This window comes from Megalops cyprinoides, chromosome 5 (assembly GCF_013368585.1).
Source record: "Megalops cyprinoides isolate fMegCyp1 chromosome 5, fMegCyp1.pri, whole genome shotgun sequence".
Taxonomy (NCBI): Eukaryota; Metazoa; Chordata; class Actinopteri; order Elopiformes; family Megalopidae; genus Megalops; species Megalops cyprinoides.
Window position 1 is genome coordinate 12,104,068 of NC_050587.1, and position 25,037 is coordinate 12,129,104.

A 25,037-nucleotide genomic window follows, 5' to 3' on the forward strand; every position below is an offset into this window, starting at 1 on the left:
CAATCACCATGAACGAGTTTCATGCTACCAGTCTTATCGAGGGCATCATGTTATGAACAAAACAAACTGGATACGTCACGGTGACAAAGAATTTGTTTTAAAATAAGGAAAGTTGCGTGCTTTGCGGACACAGAAACAACATCAAACAAAAAGTGGTCGAATGCAGTGACGTCTAAGGTTGTCCGATGGGCTACCTGTTCTGACATTTGGATGGAGCTAATTTGCACCCTCGGAAACAATGAAATTAGTCCGATAAAACGCAATAGCGCGGTAATGCGTAAATGTTTCGTATGTATATGTTCAGGCTGTATCATTTCGTTTACCATTCGGGTCCAGAGCAAAGGCTTATGGGAAGTAGGCAGCGAACATTGGGCTGATACTGGAGTCTTAATACAGCTGCTAAGGTAGCCCGAAAGACAGGATAAATCTCCATACGGATACTGTAATGAAGTGATTGTCCAAATAATTTCGTGTTTATTTGTGAATAAATACAATCCTTCTCACATGAGCAAAGCCTTTCGAACAGAAAAAGAAAGAGGAAAGGGGAAAGTTGCAAATCATATTTGATAGAAAGGATATGCGTAACCCTGAGCTTCGGCAGGACCGCGGAGACTGATGGGTAAGTGTGCCAAAGAACAGAATTCCTTCAAAAACAGCATTTCAGTTCAAGGCGCCCAACTGAAGAATTACCGCTATAACCTTTATTTTCATTTGTTTTTATAACGGCGGTGATCTGCCCGCGCACACGTAGCTTGCACGTTTATATCATTATCAGAAAAAGATCACATTTTAGTGGGTAAAGCAGGGAAGCAGAACAGGCTGGCTGCAGTCAGACCGCGATGGCTGACGGGAATGACAACCACTTATTCTTCATAAAATCACAACAAAGACCTTCGATATCGACATTTACAGTGTTGAAACACGCGTATTGGAACTGATGGTTGCCTTTTCGCTAAGGTTCAAAGGAGAAGCGCTGTATATTGCAGTACTTTCACACATAGCTAGCTGGCTACCAGGGAGAAAGCTGCGACGAAGTGTATTCTGGGTATGGAAAAAAAACAGGGGGGTAGAGAGCATTTCTTTATGAGGAGCATCAGAGAAAAGAGCGACGGTAATCTTTAATTCACATGTGATGTCGACGTTTACATGATCGCAACTTTAGATTACTGAAGCTAGTAATAGGTACCCGGCTTCTAGTTGGTTTTTATATAGCATAAATCGGCATATCACGTCACGTGACTGCCCCATTCAACATTTTGGGGGTGGGCATCAGTCTCTGGTGTCTTGCTGCTGTCAGTGTAGGTAGAACGCAATATACCCGAGGTCTTGTGGTTATTTTTAAAATTAAGCAATATGTAGGTTCCAGTTTATACTGAATGAAATGCCAGTGGAAATGCATTTATTTGAGATACCCTTCCACTATCAAAAAAATCTGTTATTCTAGGCACAGACTAAATATGCTGATGGATACATGGCTGAACCTGGTGATGAGGTCATGGCAGTTCTGTGCTGTTTTGTCCACCTGAACTGGTCACCCAGGGACAGGATTCCTCCTCACAACAAGACACGCTGAGTGACACCCCTAAGCAGCGGCAGAGCATCACAAGCAGGTAGGGAGCAAATTGATGCTCTGCTATCTTTGTCTTTTGCATTGTGTGATGTCTGTCTCTTATCTGATCCATCACAAGCTCAATGTGCTGGGGAGGATATCCTCTTCATAATTGCACAGATGTCTCACGGTCATATTAATTTTGCTTCTGATGCAAACATGTCTTTGGTACTATGGCCTGATGAACTTGAGCATTTGTGTCGGTCCAATGTGGAAAGTAGAAGCTGTGCTATAGGAAATGCCTGGGCAGGTGGCCACTGTGTCAGTATGGCTGAACCTGTTCATACTCACGCCACATTATGGATTGCTGCAGCTTTAAGATTGGACAGGAAAGAGCAGCTGAATTTGCTGAGGAATTTTTTTGTCTTTGATCATTCACTGACAGCTCTCGTGGCATAATAAATAGCTAGCTAAGTCATCTAAGTATACACACTGTTTAGAGTGTTGTTTTTTGTTTTGTTGTGTTTTTTTTTTGTTAAAAAGTCAATCAGTAAAGTGAATCCATATATATAACATTTCAGATATCTGCCAAACATTGTTACGTTATGTATTATGCATTTTCAGATGTAACATCTGTGAAACATTGTGCTAGAAATCATTATGCATTGTCTCCATAGGCCAGTGGTAAAGTCAGGGTTAGTATGTGTAAGCAGAAACAAATAGTTTTTGTTGTACATCTGAAAGTAGGTTAAAAAGGTGTTTCTGATTTGTTGTAGGTTGCAGGAATACCTGTTGCTACAGAGCGCTAGCAGTTTGGCAGGTGAAGTGGTCAGAGCTACAGTGGTGAGGTGTCAGGTGAGCGGAGGATTCTGATTAGAATCCGATTAGAATCTGATTAAAAATCTGCATTAGAAACTCCCTGTGCCAGTATACTATGGTTCATATGTACTTTTTATGTGGAGACAATGAGTATTGTGCATTTATATCACTGAAGAGAGTCCACTGCCTTTTTATGGTATTTAATATGGGTTTAGTGTATTTTTGTGTTTTGCCTCCCAACATTCCTACATAAACTAAAAGAAATCTTGCTGTATGATGCAATCCAAAGAGACAGTACCAAACTCAGTTCCAAATTTGCATTTATATTCACCAGTGATGCAAACTCCACTTAAACTGGCACCTTTAACAGTGCAGCAGACACATTTCTGCATTCTCCTGATTTGTTTTGAGTCCTGCTTTTGTTGTAATACTACAGTTTGTACAGGATGTATGGTCCTGTATATGACCATAAGAGCCAATAAAAAGGCTTAGGTTGGTCACATGACACATGATTGACACAGCATTCGTATGTGTAAGCAGAAACAAATGGCTTTTGTTGTACATCTGAAAGTAGGTTAAAAAGGTGTTTCACATTCATTGTAGGTTGCTGGAATACCTGTTCCTACAGAGTGCTAGCAGTTTGGTAGGTGACGTGGTCAGAGCTACAGTGGTGAGGTGTCAGGTGAGCAGAGGATTCTGATTGTAAAAACTGCATTAGAAACTCCCTGTGCCAGTATACTATGGGTCATAGCAAAATAGCAAGAAATTCTTGATATGTTTAAATTCCGTAAAATAGCCAGAACAGCCAAAACAGACCAAAAGTGAAAGTAACACAAAAAACAGAAACACTTATTAGCTTACGTGAAAAAATATTCTGGGTATATGCGTCTAATCTTTTTGATTAATTATCAAATATTAATTGGACACAAATGTAGTTGTTTATAATTTTTTTTTATTATTTCTTTATGATCTCAAAATATTTCAGTTATCATACTCATTGAGAAATTTAGATTTTTTTCCACATCAGTTGCTAGACTTCAGGATGGACAGCATTGTGAGTATTACAGCTTTTCAGCATAGCAAAAGAGCACTGATGTGTGATACACAGATACCCTTTACAGTGTGATAGCATCAAATGTATGTATGGAATCTTAAGTAGAGAAACCATTGTGTAAATATTAATGAGTCAGAATGATGGCATAACATTAAGCATTCTGAAAATTTAATTGGCTTAATGCGGTTCCATTGATTTTGATTTATATTGAATCATATTTCATTCTTTCTCTTTTAATTATCTCTAATAATGAAGACAGGTCTGTTTTAAAGCTAGTCAGCTAATAGTGGTAATACTGTGCCAGCAGAGTGATGTGCAGTAGCTAGCTTCGTTTAAAATGAAAAAAAAATACAAATAAAACTATTAACCTACCCAGGTGCAGGTCCTTATTCAGAATAATTTGACCATATTCTCCTATACGCGTCATGCACAGAACTAAAACAATCATTGAGATTTTCTTTTACTAATGTTACTTAGCTGGTTTGGCAGCCAGCTACATATAAAAGACCATCCAAGAATGAAATCTCTTCCCAAGCCTTGATACATTACTTATTAAGTAAATATCCCATTTGGAACAATGACAAACACACTAGGAATGTATAAATGAACCATCTATTTGTTTTAATGGCGTTTCGCTCCCCATTTACAGACGTTAGCAATGCAGCTAATGGAACCATTTCCTTTATACCCATTTAAGCCTGTGTTACAGTAAAACTTTATCTGGCATTCACTGCGTGGAAGACAGGACAACAGACCAATTTGCATTGTTCAGGTGCTCTGACTACTGACATACCATAAAATTACACAGTTCCTTTTTGGAAGGCATATAAGATAAACTGGGAAAATAATGAAGTGGCTTGCTGACTTGTAGATGACAGCTATTACCAGTTGGCTAATCCATGCTAAACCTGATCTCAGTGCATGTTCATCAGCCCCCTTTGTTCCTTTTGTTTCACATGTGTGCTGTTTATTCATGAGCCATACATTGAAATTCTTACTTGTCGAGCAGTGGAGAACCATCTTACTGACAAAGATTAGAGCTGGAGTCTGTTTTTATTTTCGTTACTGATCTGATCTCAACAAGAAAGCCAGGGTTTAAGTTTGTTCTTACATGGAGTATCAGATGAAGCTTGATCATAGATGATGTACTTAAAGGCTTACATAAGAAAGGTAAAATAAAGTGCTTCATACCCAGTGAGGGATGAGTGTGATTATTACAGGTTGAGCTACCTAAAATAAGATGTTTTTTTATGCTTTTGCTTTCTTGTTATGTTTTTCTTGGCATGTACTTTTTGTGCTTTTAACATTGAACATGTATCTGTTAACTAATTGATGTCATTACTAAAAATTGTGTTTCTGGTAAATATTAGATAATTTAGAAACAGAAAATGTTGGACATATCAGCTTTGTAAATAGCAATATGTGTTTCTGTTTAGCTTGTAACCTCACACCAACCACTCCATCTCTTTTGCCCAAAGGGGAGAAGGAAAAAAAAAACTCACTGAAGTTTTTGGTCAAGGCCATTTGTTTCACAAGCTCCTTCAGAAGGAACGGGTACAAACACTTGCTAACCCACTGAAAGCTATAGCAGAAGTATCATCTTTATCGAAATATGGTAATCAGGAGGCATTTGCGTATTAAGTAGCTGTATTTAGCATTTTAAATGAAAGGTTCTGTGAAGGCTTTGTGTGTGCCTTCCATCCAAGAAGCATTTCAGCAGTTGGAGCCGTTTTTGTGTGGAAGTGAGTTTGAGGCCTCAGTGTAGGGGCAGATTGGATGGACCGTTGATTTTGTATAGGGGGCAGCCTGAGGGAGGCAAAGGCCCCAGGAGCCCAGACTCCTTGACAGAAACGAAATTAAGTTTGCAAAGTGGCTGAAATCTTTTGAATAGGTACAAGAGTGAAAATAGCCTAACAACTACTAGCAGTCTTGGAAAAGAAACTGTAAAAACATGTTTTGATGTCATTTGATTGTCTTGTTTGACAAGGACGCAGTCTGTATTTGCTTCTTTATTGATTGTTTTAAATAGCAGATCTAGAAGCAGATTTTGTAGGGAACTTGAAGGAGCTGTTGTCAGTAATTACGCAAAAATGTGTGTACGTGCCTGCCCACACAGAAAGCTAGGGCTGTTCCACACTTGCTAAATGTTTCGCTTTGTCTAAGGTAGGGACACAGACGCAGAACGCAGAGTCACCCCTACATGTCTGCTGCTCGTTACTGACACAGGTGCAGATAAACAGTAAATTGTGCTAGTGTCCTTTCCCAGCGCGATCATGCTGACATGCTACTCGACAGCTATTGTCTCCGATAGGCTCTGCCTGTAGCGCTGAGCACGCAGGCCAGTAAACAGCCGAGGCTGGCGGCGTCGGTCTCTCCGTCGGTCCGTAAACTCCACTCGAGGAGCGCGGCTTCTCCCCTCTGCTCCTTCTCGTACCTTCCCCTCTCATATTTCCTCTGATTTTTTTCCCCCCCTCCGTTCTCACGTCGTTTTTGTCTTTGCTCCTGCACCAGCTGCTCTGACTCCATAGCCAGGAGAGACACCTCACCCCGCAGCACACACGTAGACAAAAGGCCTAATTCTGCTGTGTAACACTGCCCCCTTTTATCCATTAACCATTCAGCATCTGGAGGGGGGGGGGGAATCGCCATCTGCAAAGCAGGATCAGCGTTAGAGCAAAAAAATGAGGGCCGGGTTGATTCTCGTGCATGAGGGCTCTCGAGGAGGACGTCTCTTAGTGGAAATTCATACGAGGGTATGGCTCGACTTCCTTCACCCCCACTCCGTGTGTACGTGCGTGCCTGCGAGTGTGTGTGTATGTGCGTCTGTGTGAGCGCGGGAGAGAGAGAGAAAGAGAGGGCGTGTGTGAGTCACAGCCTTTGTTTTGTTCTCCATTCACCACAGACAAGATGCTCAGTTGCCTAGAGCCATAGGGATTATAGTGTGGCAGCTGATTTTAATTGACAAAGCTCAGTCTCTTTGGGAGAAATAGTAAGGACCAAGGGCTTAGAGAAGAGAGAGGAGGAAAAACCAGCCCAGAAAGAATCAGAAATCAGCATAGCAGCATGGTCTAAGACACAGTGGCAGGCAGAGAAAAGGCCAGGTATAGGTTGCTTTTGTCTTGTATGAAACATGCATCTTTCCCATTTGACCGATGAACATGTTGTTGTTGTGAACAGGAATATCGCCTGTTTTCTTTGTCGTTTTCCTTCTTTGGTTGGCTTTTGTTTTACAGTAAACGGTCCATTTATTTTATTGCACTGAGTGCTTTGCAACCGAGCTGTGTTTTGATAACCCCGTCGGCTTATAGACGAAGTATTCTTGGAAGTAAGTGCAATTTTCCTGACAGAGAGGAGTGTGTGTGTGTTTTTTCCATTAGACATGGATTGTTATGTGATATTTAGGCCAGATTTTGTCTCAGAGGTAGTAACTTAGAATTCCCGATCTGTCTCAGACACAATCTCTTTAAACTTCTTATTTCCCCACTCAGTCTAATATTAGTGTAATGCTGATGTTCTGTTTACACAATATTATAGGGATACTGAACCCATCTCATAGCAGAAAACAGCTGTGATCTCTGCAAGCAATCAGAAAGTGGGCACTGTGTGTCAGTGGCTGTGCTGCAGCAAAGGCTTTATGTGGGGTGACCGGAACCGGCTGAAACTGGTTTGAGGCAGACTGAGGCTCATGAACAATGCAGTCACTGTGCTACAGTAAGATAGCTAGCTGCTTCATGGCAGCCAAAATAGCAGAGGAGCCTGCAGAAACGTACCATCCCAAACAGTATGGTGTCACACTAGATACACTGTTCAGGGTACGTGGCTTGCAGCAGTCAGAAAACATTGTGTTCGATCAGTGGAGGAGGGAAGTGCCCTGGAGTCTTGCTCAGATGGTCATTGTCTGTCTTCTGGTGGTGGTGCAATGGATGACAGAGGATCGCACCATGTCTGTGGATGTAACATGACCCCTTTTTGGGCCTGGTCTGGTTGGGGAAGTGGAATCTTTTTTTGAGGTTGTGTGGGGGGGGGTGGGTGGGTTGTGTTGTGACTGTGCTGTTGCAGGAAGGAAGGTGGCTTCTCTAGTGTGGCCGGAGCGCTGAGGGTGAGGAGTGGCCGATTTGCATGTTTCCACTGCAGTGCTTGTTTGTGTTCACGTGTGTGCATCCGAAAAAGCTAAAGGACGGCATGCTTACAAAAAGAAAGTGGAGGGGGGGGGGGCAGGTTCTGAGCTGAGAGTAAGAATGTGTGCCTGCATGTTAAACATTCATCTGTCACCGTCAGGAGGCATTCTCATCCGCGCCGGCCATGCTCCGCACCAGGCCTTTTCTGTCTTCTGCAGGGTTTAACCATCTGTGGCCCGCAGCTCCCTCTCCCTCTCCCTCTGTCCATGCCATTCCCACTCCCTCTCTGTCTGCATCCCATCCTGCCATTCACTGCATTGTCTCTTGCACAGAATGCCATTGGTGTTTTACGAGGGGGCGCAGGAGCTACAGCTGTAACGTGTCTGAGGCGGCAGAGCCCTTGGCCGTTTTCAGAGGGGCCGTGGCTGCCTGCACGTAGACTAAAGACAGCAGACACTCCCTTACCTTCTGGTTGTATCTTTTTGTCTCCGTGCGCCGCATCATCAACGAGTGGGGTGCTTCCTGAGAAATTTAGGATGCCCTAATGTGTTCAGTCCTTAAATCCCTCAAAGCGGGAGGAGGGTGGAAAAAAAAAAACGAAAGGCTGGGGATTTGCGAGTGCAAACACGTTGCACTGCAGCCATTCAGCGCTGAAGCCATTCAGCACTGCAGCGTAATTCTGATCGGCGCTGGGGGGGTGGGGGGGGGCAGGGGCGGCCAGGCCTACATTTCTCTCAGATGTTGTCGGTTGAAACGAATCTGCTTTCTGTTGACTTGATGTGCAGAAACCACGGCAGGTATTTGAAGGTGGTTTGCGTTAAACTACGGAGAACTTTGTTAATGGTGCACATTGTTAATGTCATCGTGTTAACCTTTTTTTTTTTTTAAGCACCCACATCCATTTTCTTTGAAATACTGCATCTGTCAGCCTGAATTAGGATTAGCCTACATTATTGACTAAAGTTAACTGCTTGGATCCGGTTTAAAGCACAAGAGCTGAAGATATGTTGACTAAATTATATTTTTGAATTATGCTCCTCTTGTCAGCTTAAAGATTTTTTTCCCCTTTTAGCTTCTGTCTTTCATGACCTTACCTTCATTACAGTATCTTTGATGATTTACAAATGAATACACAAGTAGTACTGTACATGTTGATGTCATGAATAATACTATAGATGCAGAAATCCAAGAATAGCTTAATTTAAAAGGCTGAATTGCTGAGAGGGGAAAAAAATCACTGCTGAGAAAATAACTGCCTTGTGTATGGCATTTCTTAACCCGCCACTGTTGACTTCATACCTGTAAAATAGCATCCTTGTTCTAAATTTAGAGTAATTTCTGGTGCACCCAAATTGAACTAGTTCCATTCCTAATATTTGGAATGAAGTCTCAGAGTGAGTGCTTCAAGTGCTAAGCATTTGTGATGAATTATAATCTCGCTCATTGGTACTGGACTGCCTGCTACATTCAGAATCGATTTGTCTGCTAGGCAGGCTGCCTCGTTTTGAGGACAGGCCGACGCCTAACATTTTCCAAGGCTATTGACTGAGGAGCCAATTTGTGCATACTGCAGTAATGTTCAGAAGAGCACTTGGGTCCACACATTCAAGATGTGCTCACAAACAGCGGTGACATTGCACACAGAGTAACACTACACTCTGAACAAGGAAGACCTAGGACATGTAGAGGTAGTCCCTGGTTTATGGCAGTCAGATTTACAAACTGTCTGCACTAACAGTGCTCAGAAGAGCACCACCATTAATTGTTTTTCTGCTTAAAATATTTATATTTACAATGAGAGAGTGAGATGAGACAGGAAAGTATGAGGAAAAAGAGGTAGAGGAAGTGACGACAAGGGAAGTGGGGGGGGGGGGGCTGAAAAGACTATTTTTTTCCCATCAGGGGTCTGTTTTTGTTTGTTGTGCTGTCTTTCTATTGTTTGGCTCTGTTTGTTGTGCTGTCGTTAGGGGGGGGGGATTTATTTATTTTACCGTTTGAGCGTGTGCGCTTTCTCTCGCCTGTAATAAACACCTGCCTGCATCCCGCTGATCCGTGCGTATCGTCATTCCCGGGCTGGCTCACTGTACTCAATATCCCGTTCACACTGTATTTCACATGTGAGTATATTTAAATGCTCAAATATGTATACAGTATCCATATCTCAATATGTGACTAAATACCCTAGTCATCGGGCCCCTTTTTTGTGAAAAAATCTATTTCTGCCACGTGTTTGTGAATGTAGACCCCGCTTATTGTGTCTGTGGGAAAACGGACTTCAATTCCCAACAATCCGGCTAACAACGGGGTTCCAAGGAAAACATTGTGTTGTAAAAACTGGACTGCCTGTACTCTGATTTACAACTTCCTGTGAGTGGCTTTATTTGAAGATGAGCATAGATGTGTACAGTTCTTTGTATATTGATCTTTTCCTTCAGGTAATGGTGGTGATGTGCGTGCAGATTAACAAGGTAAAGGAAGAAAAAGTAACTTGCCAAGTAGAATTGTTACAGAATTAGAAGACTTATGTCCTGCATTAGGCAGTGTTTTTCCATTTCTTGAACTGTAATACACAATTACCATTTTGTTGGCTGATATAATGAAAAAATGTCACATTTATTCATTCATATCATTTCCATTATTAACAGCATAATTCTGAGTTCTTTATTATTTAAATCAATTGATTAATATGATATTGTTGTCTACATTGTCATAGATCATGATTTTATCCATGTGTCGTCGTCTGAGTGAATTACTAAGCAGCAGAAATTATATGAACATCTATATCAGCAAATTTACTATGTTACACTGTCTGTTTTTCTTTTAACCTTTCAGATGAACCCACAGACCCACCCTCAAAACATGTGAACTGTGAGGTTCTGGCGGAGAAACATAGTGCATCACTCAAGGCATATCATAATCATACATTAAACGTCATAGGTGAACTTCACACAGGCAGAGTGATGAGTTGACTTGCATGTGCTGCACATTCTCAAATAGTGTGACAAAGATCCACATGCTACAACTTATCACAATTGAAGAAGCCCTCTCAAATTAAAACCTGGCAGTGTGCCATGATGAAAAAGTACCTGGAGGAATACTTTTTAATGGCATATTTATATAGGCTAGGTATATGATATCATTGCATCAAATAGCACCTCCATTGCATTCTGAGCACCTCCTGCTGGAGACAGATTCGCACACACGGCGCTGATGAATGGGAACATACTGTTATTTTGCATTTGCAAGTTGGTCATCTGTCAGTTCTCAAGAAATTGATTCTCAGTATCCTAGGGCAGTATTTTGTTAAACTTAGTTCAATAATATAAAAAATACTTATTTGATAAAAATAGGCCCTAGATGAAAAACTCTATTGTGATGAAATGCTTTGTGTATATTTCTATACAAATCATATGTAGTATCAAGTGTATCGAGTGTAAGCTTGAAAATTAAAACCCATTTTTGCCATGGGTAACAGATTCTGTTGTGGAAGTCAGCAGTGCCTCTTGTGCTAATAGTCACGCTGAAAAAAAGTTTGAAGAAGCTACAGAAAAATATGAAGCACAGCAGGTATTTGAATGAATGACTTACATTAGACAAGGGCTACTGTTAAGTGGTTGTCGCTTGTGAGGAATACCACAGGGTTCTTTTTGTTCAGCTCTGACAGGGGCTGATTAAAGAGGCACTCTAGTGAGTTTTTTAATGCTATAATATTATAGCACGAGAAAAAATGTCACAGTCTACATCACCATTACACCTGATTTGCATGACAAAGGCAAATACATTTTTAAGTTCTGAGAATAAAAAATACTGAAAAAAAATGTCTGGAGTAATACAGTGCAGGGGTGTGCAGTATACATGTTAATTAAAAGCATAGGCATAGGACAGAAATATGGGTGTATTTACACTGACTCATCTCAGAAACAACTGAGGGCACCAAGAGAGAAGTGAAAGGAAAACATTATCCCATTCACCATAACTGAAGGAATGTACATTTTGTGTTCTCGATTTACTCCAAGTGTGCATTTGCCATGTTTTTTTTTTATGGTGGATCAGGAATACTTTGACTCTACATAAAAAGAAGACATACCCCATGTCTGGTAATCTAATTTGTAGTCTTATAGGAAGGGTTGCCAGTCACTGGTTATTGGATGTCACTGGTTTACATTCACAGTCCGTTATAGTTTTCACCTCCTTGCTAAAATAGCATGCATCCATAAATGATATAAACTAGTGAATGAAAACGTTAAGTGTGACATTACATTTTTGGTGCCAGAAAGCATTTGAAGATCCTTAAGGAAGGAGCTATCCAGTTATCCAGAGCTATCAGCTATCCAGTAACACTATCTTACAGAGACTTTTAACCATAGAAGACACACTGTATTGGCCGTATCAGAAATTAATGAATACATCCATGTCATGGACCACCCAGACAAAGCATTTTCGTCAGCAACGCAGGTGAAGATTGTGGATTAGCGTTATTATGTTTGCTTTTTATGCAGCTAAAAGTCAACTGCTCCTTCATTGTGTAGTTTTCAATGCATGCCTAAATCAGAAAGCAGTAATGGTCTACTTTAGTTCATCTGCTGTTAAAGAAACTGAAGTTAATAGCTGCCTATAATATAGCCCCAAGCAATTGAAGGAATCTAAAAAAGTTTATGTTTGGCTTAACATCAGCTTAAATAGCATGGAAATTGTAATCATATTTTTGAGCAGAGTGAGTCTTTGTTGTCAGTAGTACAGGAATGATTTTCATCACTCGAATAGCTGGAATAATTTCTCAGAACTGCACTTGAAAACCAAAGCAACATTTTTCTGGCATTAAATGTTTTAAACAGTTGGTATGTTTGGTATGTTAAAATATTTCCAAAGAAGGCCAGTATTTGTCTGTTTGGGGACGTGATAATTGAATGGTATGATAATTTTATGCAAATTATTGAATATGACTGTTACATATAAGCAGTACAGCAGAGAATTTCTTCATCTGTTTTCCCACATCAGTTTAAAATTGGTGCTTTATTGCCAATAAAACCAGTTACAAGCAAATGGCAAAAAGTAAACTAACCTGTTGAATAATGCAAATAGCTAAAATAATATGGCTACCAACAGCAATGTTAAGTATTAACTTGGCAAAAGTCAGGTTATGCACATATACAAAGCAGATATCCTCAATCAGTCAGTAAAAACACTTACATAATGGGTCTGACATTAAACTGATAGAATTCAAAATGAGGTGATTTTACACTGAACAATTTACAGCATGTCATCTTACAAACACGAGCTCCATTTCAAACCAGTGCCTTCTCGTGTTCCCTAAATCATTGTGTTATTTGGCCCTATGCTTTTTTTTATCTTGCTATCTAAACTTGGAATGAAATATCATTTTCTTTTGTACTCTGTGTTATAGTTTACTGTGATAATATGCAAATAAATGAATGATAGCAGGATATTTTGTCAGTGACAGAGGTTTTGTTTGTTCTGTTTTGTTTTATAGTCTATAAATAGTGAACCTTTTAGTATCAAGACATGCATGCAGTACATATTTTGTATCATCTAGCTGGCTGATAATAGAAAAGGTAGATAGCAACCTTGGCTACAAGCTAGCATACTTCATGTTCAACATTTGAGCTAGCAATCTCATTCAATTTTATCTCATTCAAATTAGGGTTAGGGTTAGGGTTAAGGTTAGTTAGGGATAGTAACTACATAGTTAGTTAGCAAATTTGCTGGCTCCACTTCTTTAGCAAGGTATTTAGCAACTTAGCTATATGGCCAGGTAGCAGGTAGCTAACAAGCTCAGTTGATTTTTAAGATTAATAAAACATCAGTGATAGGTCGGTAGCATGATCCTCAGCCAACCTCAAAAGCAAAGTCACTTTTTTGGAGACGGTAAAGCCTACATTTTAACTTTGTCAGCCAATGTAAAATAATATACAACATAACTGCGCTCCTAAAAATAAAATGACATTATTTCGCAAAAGTATTTTTTTTGTTCCCATTACTATTATGTTGTTGTGTTATCAATATTATTAGTGTAGTACATTTGATTATTAGTCATGCACTGCAAAGATGGAATCCAGGTATTTTTAATGAAATAATTTATTTTTATTTATTTACTTTTGTCTGAAATTGGATTAGCGAATGGTTAACTTATGGTAGTACACTTGGAAATTTTGGAAGGTGTGAATCTTTGAAAGAATCTTGGCTCGAATGATTCGACTTTGCTGTTGGTTGAATACAGGAGAGACCAGTGGTAAGTGTTAGGATGGGTACTGGAGGTTTTGCCAACAGGAAATTTCAGATTTAAGAGGGAAAGATGAGCTTGAAAGTGCAAAATGGTCCAAATGTTTGGCCATTTATTGTGTGGATGGTCATAGTGTTATCAGACCTTTCTGAGTTGTATGGGACAGAAGTAAAAGGTTGTAAGTACTCAGACCTAAGTGTGTGTGTATAGTTATATCTGCAGGACACCCCCAGAAGGGCTCTGGGTGCTGTATAGATATAGGCTTGCTAACAAGTGACTTAGCAGTTGGCATACTTGCCATCCAAGTATTTGATTAACCTGTCATCCTAGTCTAGGATGGTAGAGTTGACCCTTGAATGTATTAACAGTTGTACAACATCCCTCTCTTCAGCAGACTCAGGATCTGACATTCAGGTTTTTGTAAATATTACTGCTAATACAAATTATGCTATTATTTCAGCAATAATTGTAATAGAAATCCTGCCTCCATTATCTCAGCAGTTAAAGGTACATATTTGCCATATTTTATATTCTATTTTCTGCATTCATATCCCTCAGCTCTTATCTAATCTGAATAACAAAAAGATCAGCAGTTTCAGAGTGTTTCAGAGGCGTCTTGCATTAAAGAATTTTTCAAAATTCATTGTGTCTTGTGCACCCCCAGACAAAAGCACATATTTATGGCAAACCCCTACAGATAACAATGCACTTAACCTTTTTATTTTTCACTGATAAGTAGTAACCCTGTAATCAGCAACTTCAAAAAACATGTCTAATAGGCAAAACATAAATGAATTTGATGACTAGAAATCGTCAGTAGAGATCTTTTAGATGACATGAAGGTTAAGAATCAGGGGGGTGGTATGTGATTTTTAAATTACTCCAATTTTTTTTCTTTGACAGTTCAAGCTCAATATGTTGTTTAAACAGCTGTGCTTAATGTCACCTTTATTCATGTCTTACACAGGTTTATATAGTATCACATTAGGACCATGGGCGATATGAAGACCCCGGACTTTGACGACCTGCTTGCAGCGTTTGACATCCCCGACATGGTCGATCCCAAGGCGGCGATCGAGTCTGGCCACGACGACCATGAGGGGCAGCTCAAGCACAGCGTCCCCTCTGAGGAGGAGTCCAACGTCCCCTCGGCGCCCGACGTCGGGGTCAGCGTCATCGTGAAGAACATTCGCAACATCGACGCCAGCGAACAAACACTCGCCGACAAGGAGATTCACCCTTCCATGGGGAACGGCCTACACAATGGGTTCCTAGCTATGTCCCCCGGTGACCGGTATGTAAAAGACAGTGGGAAATCCCAGAAGGATGAGGGGCATGGACTTGCCATCAGTAACTCCTCGTTCAACCAGTTCAGCCCCATCTCCAGCGCAGAGGAGTTTGACGATGATGACAAAATCGAAGTTGACGACCCTTCGGACAAGCAGGCAAGCCTGCCCGGATTCAGGCCGAACCCCCTCATGGGATCGGCAGTCAAGAGAGAGGAGGAGATGCCAAAAGCCGGCGTAGCGGACATCTTATCAAAGCCCGGGACAAATGGCAATTTCGATAAATCGAAAATAGAAGGTGGCAACAGCACTTTGGGTGGCCTGAACCTGTACGATCTACAAAAACCAAGAAAACTGGAAGAACAGCCCAAAGAGATGGTTCCAAAGTCCAAAGAGGGGAAGGAGTGTGGGGATGCAGCAGGCTTGAATGTATCCAGCCTCTCTCAAGCTAAGGCTAAGTCGTCAGCGAAGCTTTCTTCCTGCATTGCTGCTATTGCTGCTCTCAGCGCCAAGAAGGCCACTACAGACTGCGCAGTACCTGAGCTCCACACTACATCCCGTGACTCCCCCATGGAAGCTAGAGAGAGTCCCAGGGTCACTGACAAGCCCTCTGAGCCCGAGTCTGCCTTGGAGCTGGCTAAGAGGATGCTCTCCAAGCAGCCCGAAAGCCCCTGCAGTGTCACCAGTGAGAGCAGCAGCAAAGGCTCGCCCTCCTCCCAAGGCGGCTCCGTACCGGTGATCCCCAAAGTCCGGATCAAAACCATCAAGACGTCGTCAGGCCAGATCAAGCGTACGGTCACCAGGGTGCTGCCGGTGTTCGATCCCGAAGACCTCAAAAAAGGGGCCGACCCCACCTCCATAGTCGTCTCTTCCCTCTTGTCCTCCCCAACGTCGACGTCCGTGTTCTCCTCCCCGTCCCGAACCGCGCTGCCCACCACGGTGGTGGCAACGTCCGCGAGTTCGGCAATGGAGGTCACCAAGCAGATGACTATCAAGCCGGTTGCCACCGCCTTCCTGCCCGTCTCGGCAGTCAAAACGGCTGGCTCCCAGGTTATCAACCTCAAACTGGCTAACAACACCACAGTGAAAGCCACTGTCATCCCCGCCGCCTCCGTGCAGAGTGCCAGCAGTGCCATCCTGAAGGCCGCCAACGCCATCCAGCAGCAGACGGTCATGGTGCCCGCCTCCAGCCTCGCCAATGCTAAACTTGTGCCAAAGACTGTCCACCTCACCAACCTCAACCTTCTCCCTCAGACCTCCACGACCTCCACCGAGCTCCACCAGGTGCTAAACAAGCCTCAGCAGCCCATCAAGCAGGCCATGATCACCACTCAGCCTCCCAAGAAGGTGTCCCGAGTCCAGGTTCTCGCCAGCTCCCAAAGCTCTGTGGTCGAGGCCTTTAACAAGGTCCTGAGCAGCATAAACCCGGTTCCTGTGTATGTGCCCAACCTCAGCCCCCCCTCTGCGGCCTGCATCTCCATCCCCTCCCGGGGATACAAATGCCTGGAATGCGGGGACTCGTTTGCCCTGGAGAAGAGCCTCACCCAGCACTACGACCGCAGGAGCGTCCGCATTGAGGTCACCTGCAACCACTGCGCCAAGAACCTGGTCTTCTACAACAAGTGCAGCCTCCTCTCCCACGCACGGGGCCACAAGGACAAAGGCGTGGTCATGCAGTGCTCGCACCTGATCCTCAAGCCCATCCCCGCTGACCAGATGATCGCCACCCCCGCGCACTCCTCCGTCGTCGCCACCGCCACCATCCACAACTCGAACTCGCTGGGGAAGGCGGGCCCGGGCGTCGTCAGCACGGTGATCTCCGCTCCCTCCACCGCCCCCGTGGTGGCCGCCATGCCGCTGGACGAGGACTCGTCGAGGCTCTGCAGGCACAGCCTCAAGTGCTTAGAGTGCAGCGAGATGTTCCAGGACGAGGCCTCCCTAGCGATGCACTACCAACAGGCTGTGGAGTCCAGCGGACAGGTGCGTGTGTCACAGCTGTGTGTTTTTCCATTCAGCTCAATCAACAGACTTGAGTCAAACAGACCAGTGTCTCCTTCGAATGTGTGTTTGTTTGTTGGTTTTTCCATTCTTCTTCTGTACCCTTCAGTAAGAGGAATTCAGTGATGTTGCCAGATGTTTTTTTTTGTCAGCACTCTTTATAACTCAATTACGATGTGTTAATGTGTTTGACCTTTGTATGGGAATATCTGTGTGATGTTCACTTACTTACCTATTCATGTAGGAATTGAATATGAAAGATTCTTTTGTTCACTTGATTATTTGCCCCCACAAAGCACTCTCTGTTCCCATTATTTGAATGATGTTTTTTGTTTGTTATGTCTGCAATAGAAGACCTGCAATATTTGCCTAATGCTGCTCCCGAACCAGTGCAGCTTTGTGTCACACCAGCGGATCCACCAGCATAAGTCTCCATACGTCTGCCCTGAGTGCGGGGCCATCTGCCGCTCAGTCCACTTCCAGACCCACATCACCAAGAACTGCCTGCACTACACCCGCAGGGTGGGCTACCGGTGAGTCTGCCCCCTTCCTCCGCATCATTTCCTGTCAGGACAGTAAAAAAAAAAAAAAAAAAAAAAAATTCTCTCATGTCTCCTCTGGAGGATTTCCTCACTGTTTACTTATTTAATGCTTTTCACGTTTGCATAGTAAACCAGCCTTGCAAGTCCACGTACTGTATCTGCTTAGACTAGGATTTGAGTGTGTGCCTAAAAATAATTGGTTAGTTGTTCTGCTTTGTGCTCAGACTGGTATTTTGCTGACTAGTACTTTGCAAAGTAGCAGTAACCTTTGATTGAGTAGAATGGCAGTTTTTATTCTTTTCTTTAATTTCTTGTGATCGATGCATGGGGGATAACATGTATTAGAATGACCAGAAGACTGAGTTAAATCAGGTACAATGTAATGTGATTGAATTCTTCTTAAGCTGTTGAATTCTTCCTCCAGCTGTGTGCACTGTAGTGTGATCTATGCGGACGTGGCTGCCCTGAAGTCTCATATACAGGGCACACACTGTGAGATCTTCTACAAATGCCCCATCTGCCCCATGGCGTTTAAATCTGCCCCAGGCACGCACTCCCACGCCTACACCCAGCACCCGGGGGTAAAGATTGGAGAGCCCAAGTGAGTAATACTAAAATCCTCTTTCACACAGATTTGGTATGATGTATACAACACATCTTTTGACACTTAAACATACTGACAACTATTTTTCATGAATGAATTACTTCAGTTAATGAAATGAATTGCACTGCAAAACATATTGTATTTTCATTTGCACGCTTTCTGTCAAAACCGGCATTGCACTCTCCATTTTCTGCGTGAAGGAGATTATCATCTTCAAATATATAGCAACACAATTTGAGAGGCCAGGAGTTGCACAATAGCTGAGACAAATGGATTTTGGAAAGCAAAATCACCTGACATTTTGGAACCGCTGGACGTTAAATAACATTATGCACGGTAGCTTTGAGTGAAAGTAATTTCCCCTCTGCGACCTTTTACCGTTTCCTCATTTTCTCCCTCAACACACTGTAATAAAGTCTTTAGAGCAGGTGTTTTTGCATAAGGTGTGCTTTGTACGTCTCATCTAGTGGAGCAACAAATTGTGTTGTTGAAAATAATATCACTCTGTTAGGCCTTGTTTGACATGAACAGTACTGTATAGTTTTCACACTGTCATTCTTCGATTGATTATGGTGGAACCACTTTTAATAGAATCCATACAGCCTTTTAGTGACAGCCGCTTCAGTGCAGCAGTTGAATATAGTTTTATTTTAGTGCCAATGCTTCTTAAATAGTGTGTCGTTTTCTGATTTAATTTTGGTTTTAAAATCCCTAAGCTAACAGCTTCTAATTGTATATTATTTAACAATATTTCGGAATAGTTCGTATCACTGTCCACTCATTATTACTGGCTAATATAGCATGCTGATGTTTTTTTTATGCATCTTGGAAAAAGCAGTACAATAAGCAAAGCAGTACAATAGAAACAGGCCAGTAAGCTGGACAGTGGAATATATAATTATCTCTCATTATGTGCCGATAAAGATTCATACTGATATGCCTTCAGAAGCTCTTTATTGGCCAGTTTAATGGGGAAATAATTTGTTGGCCGGGCCATAATTTTAAGGCACTCGAACTGAAGAAAGAATGCTTAGATAATGCATTTTATGGTGCAACATACATAAATGCATGCAGTAAGACAGCATCTGGGGGTTATGATCATATGATCACATGGTGACCATCATTTTATTCAGCTTGAATGTCAGCCATGTCCTCAGCCTAACAGATTATCATGAGGAGAGACACGCACGTGTGATGTGTCAGATACTCCGCCTCCACGATGGCTTGAGATTCCAACACAAAGTGTGTATTGTCATGTGTTCATGTGCTGTGTTCATTGTGTCCATGCACACTGCGATACATCTGAAATTGATTTGACCATGGACTGATGGAAAGGTCTGACAAATGAACCCCCCCCCCCCCCCCCAACTGCCAAACGAATGAATATTTTCATGCCTTTTTGACTTAAATGCTTTAGTGTCAAGTCATAAGACAGCAACACAAATGTAACAGCTGTCGGATACTGCTGTGTTGTCTGCTAAAACAAACCTTAAGTATCATTTTTTCCAGTTCTGAACAGTTCTGTCTTTTGACATTCATGGCTTAAAGAAAAGTACAGATATTTCCTCAAGGAAACAGTTATGAGAAGACAGTGCAGCTCACATCACCAGCATTGTTGATATATTGCACTACGGGCGAACAAGCTGTATTTCAGGGCAGGTATTAATACAACCAAATTGAGAAAGGATTTTGCGAATAGAATGAGGAATCCATATTCAGGAATCACAGTTTTAATCACTTTTTAAGCAGTACAATAACATTTAAACCGACAATGTCTTCAAAAGTCAGCAAAATTAAAAATCTCTAAATCTCAAGACCGAGGTAAATGCTTTCATTTTTGAGTTATTTTTGCATATTTGGTCCTGATCCATATTCATTTTTAACAGTAAGACTCAGGCTTATTGTGATTCTTTTCAGCTCATCAGATTTGAAGTTTCTGTTGTAAATGTAAAAAGTCTCAATGTTTCTGCTAAACAAGATGCTTGAATAATGATGTTGTCTTTCTCTGTGAGCAAGTAAAAAGAACATCTGATGTATTAAATGAGACATATTCTCTTTTTCTTCATTGTATAGCCAACTAGCCACTGTATCACACCCCCACTTGGCTTCCAAAAACAGATAAGATCTACAGAAGCCTAGAAGGGTCAGAACAGAGAAATGCAATTTAAGAAGTTATGTGTTTATTTATTTGTGCATTTATTTAACCATACGAGTGAATGCGTTAATATTGACAGCCCTTTTTGTGCTCTTTTTTCAGATTGATATACAAGTGCTCCATGTGCGACACAGTGTTTACCCAGCAGACTTTGCTCTACTCACACTTTGACCAACACATAGCCAATCAGAAAGTGTCTGTCTTCAAGTGTCCAGACTGCTCCATGCATTACGCTCAGAAACAGCTCATGCTGGATCACATTAAGGTAGGAAAAACTTCTCTCCCTCCTTTCACACAGAGTAAAAGTTTGACTTACAGACTTAATTAGCACACAAATGACGTATACTGGAGTGAAAAGTCATATGAGAGCCCCATAAGGCCATATAACCGGCGTTCTTCGGTGACATAAGAGTTACAGGGACACGCTCTGTGTTTTTTTTTTTTTTTTTCCTCAGTCAATGCATGGAACTCTGAAGACAATCGAGGGCCCCCCAAACCTGGGCATAAACCTGCCCCTCACCTCGAAGCCCACCAACCCCATCTCCCCCAGCCCTAATTGCAAGGAGGCTGGCGGCGCCGTCAACGGGTTCGAGAAGGGTGAGAAAAAGCCCCCCTCCCCGCTGAAGAGGGCCAACGCGGGGGCCCTCCCCAAAAAGCCCCCCAACCCTGGGTGGATGTGCCGCGAGTGTGACCGCCTGTTCACGCAGCGGGAAGTCTACATCTCCCACATGAGGAGGGAGCACGGCAAGGTCTGCAGAGCCTTGCAACATGTTCACCACGTCGCTCACCATTTACTCTCCATTCACCATGCAGATCACATCAGGCAGTTTAAGTCAGTGTTCTTCCATGGTCACATGCATATCACTACATAGTTAAGTCAGTATGATGAGCTTAGAAGAGTATTATGACAGAGACTAAACAGATGTGGGTATTATATCAGTAGTTGTTGTGTAATTAAAGAGGGACTAGTTTGTAGCAGGCTTGCGTTTGTGCTTAAGTAATGAGCTTTGTGTTTTACATCGCAGTGTGTGGACGTCACATCTTTGTGACGTATTTCTCTCTCTTGTATTTCAAGAGTGTCCACTGCCATGGCAAGTTAACCACTGCAGATAATTGGACTAGAAAAAAATGATAAATTTATGCTTTGATGGTGTGTCGTGTTAATCTATTTCAAATTTCAAAGTTTGAAATAACCTTTGCGTTTTAACAAGTGACTGAAGGCTCCTTGTCCCCTCGACTGCAGCAAATGAAGAAACACCCGTGCCGACAGTGTGACAAGTCCTTCAGCTCCTCCCACAGTCTCTGTAGGCACAACAGGATCAAGCACAAGGGCCTGCGGAAAGTCTTCTCCTGCCCGTGAGTACTGCCCCCTGCTGCACGGATGTCTCACTACAGGCCTCACCAGGAGCCCTGGGGGCCCAGCATTTCAGTCTTACTCAGCTAAAACGTTCAGACATTTGTTCAAGATTTTTGTAGAATTTCAAATACTTAATTGTGACAGAAATATTTTATCATTTCACAGGGATAAATAGTGTTTTTTTTTTTCTTCCTGTACTACAGCCTTCCTGTTGTGTTATGTGTCTAGCACGAATGTACATTTTTCCCTGGTGACTATTTTTATAGACTCTGTCCTGACTCCAATCGCACTTTCAGTAAACGCCTGATGCTGGAGAAACACACCCAGCTCATGCATGGCATTAAAGACGCGGAGGGGACAGCGGTGACCGACTCTGCCAACATGGAGGTAGACACCGAGAAGGACTTTGCCCAGGTAGGCCTGCCTTATTGAAAGTAGGGTTCAGAAAACACATCACTGAGGATGTGATGGGGTGTTACCTTTGGCAGTACTTAATCCCATTCTTGTGGAAAAAATTTCCATGGTGCTACATTTCAAGGATGGCACTAATGTGTTAGTATCTGCAGCTCATTTTCTCGCCCTGCTGAATGCACTTTTATGAGTTGCACTGGAAAAGAATGTCTGCCAAATTGCTGACTGAAGTTAGAAACCTAAATTCGAGTAGAGAATTTTCAGACAATCCACATGCAATTAATTAAACCTCGACAAACTGGTCCCGTCCAGGACTATAAAAATCCCACTGGACGCTTCCTTATTGTGTCAGTTGTTCACGGCATCCGTCCTGCATCCCATCTCCCCCTTTTCTTTTCCCTGTTTATGATGTCCACACAGGGGTCAACAACCTCAGGCCATGGCCAGGGGTGATCCCTTGGTCAGACTCCAAGCCTAATAAAAGTACTGTTATAGCCACATCACATGCAACCTTCACCTTTTCATTACGTGGAAATTCATATCTGCTGAAATGTTCACATAAATGCCTCCCTTGAGTGGTACCGGAGCCCTAAGGTCTGCTTGTGTTTCCAGGCCTCCAGCCCCAAGCGCAAGCCAGAGGACGCGGGCGTGGACTTTCGCTCCCGGGGGGCGGCGGCGGCCCCGCAGCCGCTGAAGAAGCTGAAGATCAACGTCTTCAAGGTGCACAAGTGCGCCGTGTGCAGCTTCACCACCGAGGACATCGTGCAGTTCCACGAGCACATCCCGCAGCACAAGTCGGACGGCTCGTCCCACCAGTGCCGGGAGTGCGGCCTCTGCTACACCTCGCACAACTCGCTGGCGCGCCACCTCTTCATCGTGCACAAGCTGAAGGAGCCGCAGACGCTGTCGCAGCACAACGGCGCCGGCGACGAGGGCCAGCAGGAGAACCAGCCCGGGCCAGAGGACGCCGCCGACACCAAGTGCAAGGTGTGCGGCAAGACCTTTGAGACGGAGGGGGCCTTGAACACGCACATGAGGACACACGGCATGGCCTTCATCAAGTCGAAGAGACTGAACGCAGCCGAAAAGTGAGGAGGGGGACGCCGCAGGAGAACTATCCAAATATAACTGTGTCTGCGACAAGCTTGCCTCGTTTTAGCCATTTACAGCCAAGTGTTGTAAATAGAAGAGTACGGTTAAGACTTCCAAGCCCAGCTCGCTCTATCTCTTCCCCTTCTCTTTCTCTCTCTCTCTCTTTTTCTCTCTCTCTGTCTATGTCTATATAGGTATATATAGACACGCATACCCCTTAAGTGTTTAAAAATATGTAATATATTTAAAATCAATTTATGTATATTTAAAAATCAAGAACACATTTTGTACACTTTATGATAGGTGTTTGTATGGGTGTTCGATAGATCTTTTTTTATAGGAAAGTTTATTTTAAAAGTTTTCATTGTCGTCCTCTCATTTTAGTCAAAACGTGTTAAATTGCTGTTATGGTGGTTATATCTAGAGATTTATCCACAGATACCGGCAGTATTGCATTTCGTTACTGCTGCTAAGCTCCACAGTATGTATGTCCAAGGAATCATCATTTCTTTCAGCATTAACGTCACATCATCCTCTCTCCAAACCAATCAGCCTGAAAGCCACGAGAAGCTTATCGCCGCTTTAAACCGTTCTGGAGATTAACGGTTGTCAAACAGAGCTCCTCCCGTGCTTTGCTAGTTTGACGTCTTCGTTTGTTTGCATTAATTTAAAATGAAAAATCAGCAGTTACTGAGAGAATCATTTCTGGGGTTGGGGGGGAGACACCCCATGGATGAGAGTTCTCGATTTCAAATGTAATGAGCGAGTTGCAGTATTTTCACTATGTTATGATATGTCAGTTGGAAACCAGTTGTGCTTTGTAAAAGAGACGGGAGACATTGAAGCTGAAATGACTCCAGACGTCTTTTGTGTCTTCGTTTTTTCTTCTCAGGCAGCTCTTCAGTATCATAACTGAATGAGTTATGATAGCAATGTGTCTTTTTTTGCACGCATCTCAAGCTATGATGGCTTTCACTTTTTGCTAATTCACAACTTTCAGAGCACTAAGACAGTTCGGTCAGCTGAATTGAGCCAGGAAAGGCTTATATCTCTCTTACGTGGTTAGTAAGAGTTAAAAAAGAGGTATAAGCATTTAAAATTATTCAGACAAGGTGTAATGGTACAGTATTATCTGTCTGTAGACCTGTCTTTCTGGTTGTGCTGCTGACATGCATGGCCCAAATCTGTGTGAGTGTAATTGATTTGTGTCACTACTGGGATATGAACTGATACACTTTGTAACCACGTGCTACACTCCTCGTACAAGAGTGCCCAGTCCGCTTCACCAGAAAACGCACGGCTTTGTCAGAAGGAGATGAAGAGACTTTTCCTAACTCTAGGGGGCGATGTTGCAGTCTGCAGGGCACCCTATTCACACGTTATTGAGCTAAACACTCATACTGAAAACATCCTGTTCTCCAGTTCATTCAGTGAGTTCATTTTGATACTCGATTAAAAACTGTGGCTGAGGTGCTCGTTTCTTCAATGTTATCGAAATACGTCTCAGAATAGACCAGGTTTCCTGTCTCAGTTTCATATTTGGCTCAGACGGAAGATTCCCCCATCCTGTTCACGAATGGTAGCAGTCCCGCCAGTTTTCTAGCACTCTTCAAAACAATCATTTTAAATGGGTTCATTCAAGACCAAACTTTGCAGTGAGCTGTTAATGCTCTCCAGTGCTACTACTGTTCTTTTTGTCTCACCAATTACCAGATCTCAGAGGAACTCCCCACACCATAGCATTATTTCATTCTTAGTCTATCCTGTGAATAGATATCAATGGCAAGGAGTGAATGTTCATTTTATTCAAA

The 25,037-nt window shown here is 42.6% G+C and overlaps 1 protein-coding gene across 6 annotated transcripts; it reads left to right on the top strand.

The window, feature by feature from the left end:
* The first annotated feature begins 404 nt into the window (after window positions 1-404).
* znf532 (zinc finger protein 532) lies at window positions 405-23,437 on the top strand. 6 transcript variants are annotated; one of them, XM_036529680.1, is made up of 11 exons: window positions 405-619; window positions 1,445-1,610; window positions 2,326-2,404; window positions 14,749-17,047; window positions 17,417-17,598; window positions 18,032-18,208; window positions 20,469-20,631; window positions 20,822-21,115; window positions 21,610-21,722; window positions 21,990-22,137; window positions 22,747-23,437. In XM_036529680.1, the coding sequence occupies exons 4-11, from the start codon at window positions 14,774-14,776 to the stop codon at window positions 23,224-23,226; spliced, it is 3,831 nt and encodes a 1,276-aa protein (XP_036385573.1). In that variant the 5' UTR covers window positions 405-619; window positions 1,445-1,610; window positions 2,326-2,404; window positions 14,749-14,773; the 3' UTR covers window positions 23,227-23,437. The 6 variants fall into 6 exon arrangements, with proteins under 6 accessions (XP_036385573.1, XP_036385572.1, XP_036385578.1 ...); XM_036529679.1 differs by lacking the exon at window positions 2,326-2,404; XM_036529685.1 differs by lacking the exon at window positions 2,326-2,404 and having other exon boundaries at window positions 22,020-22,137.
* Window positions 23,438-25,037: the final 1,600 nt, after the last annotated feature.

Excerpts from the sequence above, each read along its gene's own strand:
- znf532 (XM_036529680.1), top strand. The coding sequence starts at position 14,774 with ATGGGCGATATGAAGACCCCGGACTTTGACGACCTGCTTGCAGCGTTT. Across the intron at positions 21,116-21,609 it reads TGAGGAGGGAGCACGGCAAG|CAAATGAAGAAACACCCGTG; the intron begins GTCTGCAGAGCC and ends CCTCGACTGCAG. Across the intron at positions 22,138-22,746 it reads CCGAGAAGGACTTTGCCCAG|GCCTCCAGCCCCAAGCGCAA; the intron begins GTAGGCCTGCCT and ends TTGTGTTTCCAG.